The sequence below is a fragment of the Phaethon aethereus genome, assembly GCF_964289735.1.
Source record: "Phaethon aethereus genome assembly, chromosome: 5".
Lineage (NCBI taxonomy): Eukaryota > Metazoa > Chordata > Aves > Phaethontiformes > Phaethontidae > Phaethon > Phaethon aethereus.
In genome coordinates, this window is record NC_138579.1 from 42181832 (window position 1) to 42188991 (window position 7160).

At 45.7% G+C, this 7160-nt stretch overlaps 1 protein-coding gene across 5 annotated transcripts in view; it reads right to left on the reverse strand.

Annotated features, from left to right (window-relative positions):
* CAPN3 (calpain 3) overlaps positions 1 to 4992 on the reverse strand; it is a gene marked incomplete at both ends in the record, with an annotated part of 29762 nt that extends 24770 nt beyond the window's left edge. For all 5 annotated transcript variants that reach the window (XM_082000285.1, XM_082000283.1, XM_082000284.1 and 2 more), the window contains one exon: positions 4699 to 4992. In XM_082000285.1, coding sequence (XP_081856411.1) covers positions 4699 to 4992 — 294 coding nt within the window. The remainder of the gene's footprint in view (positions 1 to 4698) is intronic.
* Between the last annotated feature and the right edge of the window lie 2168 nt (positions 4993 to 7160).

Genomic DNA, 7160 nt, shown 5'->3' on the forward strand with positions numbered 1-7160 from the left:
CTCCTCTGATCCGAGTGCCTCAGATTGCCTTGCCACTATCTAAAGGATCTTGGTGTTCACTGGGCTGATTCAGTTCGGACTGTAATTTCATTACAAAGAGTCAAAGTTACAGCAAGGGAGACAGAGAATCCTAAGAAAAACCCATTAGTAGTGCATGCTGCTTTCTGGGCAGAGGGTACTTATGAGTCAGTTGGAAGGGAACACTGGAAAATGCAAAGGCAGCATGCAACTAAAAATGGCATTTGACCTTTGCTATATTTTCATTAGCTTTTCTTCTGAGTCAGGAAAAATCCTTCAGTCAGCTTATACTGTTGCAGCAAACGGCATTAATTCCTTTAAAAACTGCTATTAATAATCTATGGCATTCTAAGTAAATTCCCTAAACCGATCCTATCAAGTAGAGGAAGCACCTTTGGCCTGCCTAAGACAATTTGTAGCCTCATGCTTCTCCCTTGGCCTCTCATGGTCTAGACCATGCTATTAAATGGCTGTGCTGCAGCCTTCAAGGCAGAGCTCAATGTTGTCAGACACCAAGCTGGTTTTAGAGTTTGAGTTGGATTACCCTCATCTGAAAGTCCTGCCTTGGTGGCACTAAATGCCGTCTTTGCTTTGCGGTACAGCCTGCAGAGGGCCTGTGATTTTGTGATTACTAAATCCAAATGGCTTCACACCTGTGCAGCAGATGATCCGACTGATTCATTTTCATTCTGAGCAAAATCCACTAGTCTGCTGACTTGATTTTATTTGTATTTGTTATGAAAAGAAAGCTTCTGCTGATTTTCTTGCCTACAGAGAGGATCACCCCAGGGAAGTCGTTGCATCTGGCAGTTAATGCTGTGACCTCCTGGCTGTGAGCAAGGAGAATGACAATGGTGCATTTGAAAGCACAGTGTCAGAGCCTTCCTGTTACTGCCCTAGTGTCACTGGACCCAAACAGGACTGAAGCAGGACCTCTCGATACTCTGCATTCTGTTATAATAGAGGCTTTTTCTCAACTCTCAGAGATCGGTGATCTTGTCCCTGCTCTCAGCTGAGAGAAGCTCCCGCAGGTGTGGGCGGCCGAGGCTGTTAAGAAAGCTGAGCACAGCCCCTCACTGAGCGGGATATGACCTGGCGTGTGTGAGACCGGCTCTTTGGGCTTCTAGGTGTTCACTGAGGGGGATTTTACATCCCCCCTACGTACCTAAACCACGCGCACGCATACTCTGAATGGAGACGCGGGGTGGATCCTGCAGTCTTTACTCAGGGAAGCTTTCAGGGCTGTCCTTTGGCTTTTGCCCGAATTGAGTATGAGGAGGTCTGCCCTGCGCATTCACGTCGCGGCATGGCAGTCACTAGCTGGGTAGAATTACAGGGGCCTTCTCGCCGCCCCCATGCCATGGCTCGCAGCTTCTCTGTGTGGCAGCTGTCCTTCTGACGGTAAGGCACAAGACCGGTCCTCGTGCCCTCACTGCCCTCGCAGCAGCAGAGGCCAATCATCTCGGGAGGTGGCGGAGGAGGACCTGACCTCCCGGTCTGTAGGCCAGATGCACGAGAGCAAGGGGTAGCGCTGGGGCTGGGATGCTGGACACCTCTCACCGCCCCAGTAATGAACTGCAGGCGCCTCGAGGACAAGGTCGCGCCACAGCGGGGCCATGGCCAGGGGACGCGGGGAGAGCCCAGGTCCTGGCAGCCCACATGTAGGAGGGGGAGTTGCCCACGCGGGGCTCAGCGGGTGCCTCAGCTCAGAGCCGGGATTCCGGGGAGTGTCATCCATGTGGCTGACTTGCTGTGGGGCCCTTGTAAATCCCAGGCGCAAAAGCAGACTCTCGGCCTTTCCATATGTCAGCACAGCATGCAGAGAGAGACAGCGAAGAAGCACTATTCAGCTGAGGAATGGCACTGTCATCAGCGCTGGTTTATAGTGTTGGCACCTGACAAACGTGCCTTTTAGATTAACTTCGTGATTCCTCACGAATACTTGGAGCTTCTGGAAGAAACTTGCATTCAACAGTCCCACGTGGATTCATGTCATCGCAAACAATGCTCATTTAAGGCCAGCGTTAATCTTTCATGTATGTTATATTCTCATGCACTGATCTTATGTGGGGGGAGCTTGGATACAAATTGGTTAGGTGGCATGACTAAGATGACTCGGAAAGCCAGAGGGAGTCAGGAACAGGCTGCCTACTCCCCAGCTCTCTGTTTTAAATGAGATCTTAGAGCACATTGATCACTTATTTATTTGCTATTTCTGGGGGTGTGAGGCATATACAATACGCTATAGAAATCAGGGAAAGGATCTAGAGTGAAGCCAGTGTTAGGATATTCTCTCAGGACTGCTGAACCATCTGGAATTTTGTTTTCTTTTAGAAGACATTATCAAGTCTGATTCAATTAAAGTTTCACCTGAATTTCAAAGTGATTAAAAATTACTGCTTTATAAAACTATAGTTTATAAGCTAGTTGCTCGCTTTGCCAAAAAAATGCCATTGCAATTTAATAAGAACAGAAGTTGTCCGTATCTTTACGGACAATGACAAAACATGGCCTGTGCAGTCAAATCTTTATATTTGGTGCTTCAATGATTGCTGTAATCTCTTAGCAAAATACTCTTTATCCCAGTATCACTACTTCATATTCATTTGACTTTATGATGCTCTGTTAACATGTCTATTGTGGCTGTTCGTGTATACAATATTATGAGCCAAGTCCTACTGCCAGTGCTATATAACCTACAGTTTCAAAGTCCAGTGAAGCAAAGTCCTGGGGCAATCAGAGATCAGCACCAACAGATACAGGTCTTTTGCATCAGTGCCCAAGAGAAGTCTCACTTTGCAGTTGTGGCAGGGATGACAAGGTAAGGGACACATTATAAAAGGAGAAAGCATTATATGTGAGTCTCTCCTCTTTGGGGACCTACTAGCTACAGCAAAGACCTGAATGACAGGGTTTGTTTTAAAACACATTTGAAAAAGAAGGCATAGCCATCGCTTCAAATCAGGCCCAGTGTGTCCCTTGCAGGACAGCCATCTCGATCAAGGTCAGGACCGACTGGATCCATGATCCCACAGCATGCCAGTACTCGGCAGGTGCAGATTGCAGCTCTCTGGATCTCCTGCCTCTGCTCTACCTGCAGCTGGCACCACAGATATATCAGGTGCCTGAAGACTTCTGTCAAAAGAACGCAGATAGCTTCAGTTTTGATGTTGAGGTTGTATTTTGAATCTTACACAGTCCCCAGCTTGTTGTTGCTATGTGAATAATAAGTATAGAGCTTCCAAACTTATTTTTTAACGAGTGGCTTAAAGAAATGCCTTTGGGATAAAGACCCTGAAGTCTGAACCTTCCCAAAAACAAAGGCTTGATCTGTGCATGCTCAGTTATATTAGACAGGTCTGACGTTGTGGGGTCTTTTATGTTTTGATGCTTTTTCATATGCACACTTGCAGTCTGTCTGCCTGCCCCAGGGTGCTGGCATTCATCCACTGTACTGCTATATCGCTTTCCTCTGTGTAGAAATAGGGGAAATCCCACCCCTTTAAGACGATTGACTTGCATCTGGATTTAACTCATTCACGCCCATCCCCGGGAGCCAGTGCAGCCGTGGGGGTGATGAAGGAATGACAGAGCACACACGCGCAGGGCACGGCAGACGGGGGAGTCACGCTGCCCCCTCCACGCTGCTCTCGTCATCGTCGTGACAGCAGTGCATGGCCTTCCTCTGCGGCTCTAACAGCGACCGGCAAGAGCTCCGGGTCTTTTGCTATTTAGTTACATTCCTGGCGGTTAGTTTTGTCTATCACCACTGACTTTGCCATTGAAGCAAATCTAGAAGAGGTGGCCAAAAACTGCCAGAGAGGGGGAGCTGGGGAAGCTCCTCAGAACCACGTCCTCGCTTGCCGGACAGGGGACGGCAGGGGCCGAGGCAGCGTCCCCAGGGCTGCCTCGCTGGTGGGGAGCAGCTGCCCAGCAGGAATGACAGGGAGAGAGAAGAAGCACTCCAGCAGCAGGACGGGGACTCAGTTGGGAACTGAGGAATTAGTCCTCTGCCTGTGAGAGAGATTCGGGGTGGGAAAGAAGAGGAAGGCTAGCTGGGGAATGCCCACAAGATCGGAAAAATAAATGGGATTAGTAGGCAGGAGTGGGTCCTCATAGTGATTACAACACCCACATTCATGGTAAGTCGGTAATATACTAAACCTTTGCAAGATGCCTAAGCAATGTTGGGAACAAACAATTGAGGAAAAGCATGTTTTGGACGATAACCTGTCCTTTTATTTTCACAGATTAGGAACATTCTGCTAATTAGGAATTAGCAGAACACTAAAGTAAAGCTGTAACTGAAATAAGGTAGTGTTTAAAAATTAAGCAAACCCAGTAACTTGTTGCAGAATGGGATTTTTTCTTTGGTAGTTTCTGACAAAAAAATTCCCAGCAAATCATGCAAGAAAAAAATTAAGTTCTGTACCTCTTTTTCTACATATTTCATTCCATTTCTTTTTTTGTTTGTTTCATTTTGGTTTCTTGTATTTTAGTCATTATATACTCTCTTCCACAACCCTAGCCAGTTATCTTCCAAGAGAAGTCTAAGGAAATATACTTCTAGCTTATTCCCACAGCTTCCCCCCCGACATACATTTTCTGCAAAAATGTAAGCTCAGGGCGAATACTTCAATTTACAGAAGGTAAAAGGCATTCAGCAAACACGTTACTTACACGTGGTCTTTTCCATTCAAACTTGATGGGGATTTTCTGGCTATAGAAGAGGGAGGACTCGTTTGGTGGGAAATCAGGATCTTCATAGAGAACATTTTTCTCCAGGCACTTCTTGTGAAGCTCTTCATAGGTCTTCTCCTTCACTCTGATAATGGGCTGGTTGCGACTTATAATGGCAGAATAAATCCCCCCTGTGCCCCCACCTGCGCCTTCAGTTGTAGTGCTAATGGTAGTGCTGGGAACTGACCCAGCAGCTGTCTGCTGAGCCACCGCTGCATTTATGGCGGACGGCATGGGAATCAGGCTTAAAGCAAATGTTGAAAGAAAGCAAGATCTTGCAAACTGGAAGGAAATTTGAGACAAGAGGAAGTTGCTCTGTAAACCACTTTTTCTATCCGTTGAATGTCTCCTAGTCAAATTTGCAAGCAACAAAATTCCACGTGGTTGAGCACGTTGTGCATCCTCTCAAAGGGTGGTATTTTGTTGTAAGAAATTGGAATTCGTTCCTTGATGTGGAACAAGATCATCTGTTGGCTAACTCCCGTGCCTGAGTTGTAGCATCTACAGCATGTGTGCGTGCCTGCCCTGTGCGTATAAGTGCCCAGAAGGAACAAGCCTTAACCCATGAAATCTAAAAATAACTCCAGGCAAAGAGCGAGAGAGAGGGAAAGTGAGAGGGAGGGGGTTAGTGAGATGGTGTCAGTCTTCTGCGCAGCTCGTGCGGAGGCCAGGCATGTTCCTGGGACAGGCTCTGTGTGCAGGCTGACTCCTGGTGCAAGCAGCTCATCTTTTCCTTAAAAACTGGAAGCTAAACTCCTGCTAGTTTGGAAACATACTGACAAAGTACTGCCAGCCAATAAACTAGTTCTGACACTCCTAAACTTGTTGTTTCTACCCTTTGCTGCAGAAAAGATACATATGGATTTTCACTAGTAAATAGAGATGATTATCTGAAGACAGGCTCCTAATGGTGAAAAAGGTAATTATGTGATGCTACTGGGGTCAGGTCAATACCTGCCAGCTGGGTTTGGCTCCTCTAGAGAGCAGCTCGCCAGCACTGAGATTCACCTGGTGATAGCTACCTCCCATGTAAAAGGCACCTTTACATACAGGGGCAGAAAAGTTTGTAAGGGGCCCAGTGTGTAAACTGGGCCATTCTCTGTGTTAGGATATACCAGTCTTAAAGGAGATGTCTGACTTTTTGCACATTTATTTTGTCATACAACAGTGGGATAAGGGACAAATTCACAGTCTCCGTGAAAGAAAATCTGAACACATGTTGCTCTTCTCTATAACCCAGTTCTTCAAAAGGTGACATTGTTTATGTGTCAAGAAAAGCCCCCTAACACCTTGATTTTCCTTTGATTGGGAAGTCTTAAATCACACGATGACATCAGTGTTATTTTTGCCTAATGACACCAGTCTCTGGACTCTGGCTCACACACATGTTGCTGACCTGCCCTAGCACTATGGTGTTTTCCAAAGCACTGATTCTTTTTTTCTTTCTCAGCCATTTGCTTGGTTTACACATTTCAGATTAACAAGACAATGGACAATCTCTACAGCTCATTAAAAAGAAAAACTCCACTAGGGGAACTTTTAAGGAAGGTAATATAGTTGGCAAGCTTGACTAACCTCTAGGAGTATTAATCCTCAGTCTTCTAATGATGGCCTAAATCCTTTTCTTTTTATCATGAATGCAAGCCTTCTTGCACCAACAGGGCATTCAGAAAGGACAGATTCAAGTGTTCATGGAAACAGGAATGCAATTGTTTCAGGGTGGGTTGTCCAGATGCAGAATTCATGACTTCCTCATTACATTTAGATGCAAGGATTGTAGGTCTCATATTTGACATTACTTTGCAGGACTGCTTGGCAGAGCCATGTGTCACTCTTTCCAGGATATTTCAAGAGCAATGCAAGCAGTGAGATGGAAGGACCTCCCACTGCACAGCTTTGTCAAAAATGATCATTTTGGAGCCTGTGCATATGTTCTTTCTTTCATGTTCTCACTTTTTGCTCAATACAAAAATTCACCTATTATGTCTCGTACAGAGAGCTCTGTTTCAGAAAGAATGTCAGTAACATAGGTGGGATACTTGACAAACTCCTTGTGGGCTGCTGGGAAGGGTCAAGTGAAGGATTAGCAGTGATTTTATTTTCTTTTTTTTCCTTGGAATGGTCAACAAGTGTCAGGTTCGCTACTACTACAGCTGACAGTTCAGCTCATGTCTACTAGCTGGAAATGCAGTTCTCACTTCTAACCCAATGTTGCTCTTTACAGATGTTCAGGAGTATTTTGTGGTTATACCCGTTCAAAAACCAGCCTCTCCTTTTCTTATTTTTTACTGGACAGGTGGTTTTGTTACATAGGTCTTTTCTGTGAGAAACAGCAGTTGCTAGTAAAAGATAAATGGCGTCTTTAAAGAAACACAATTTACCATAGAGAAGAATGGATGCGC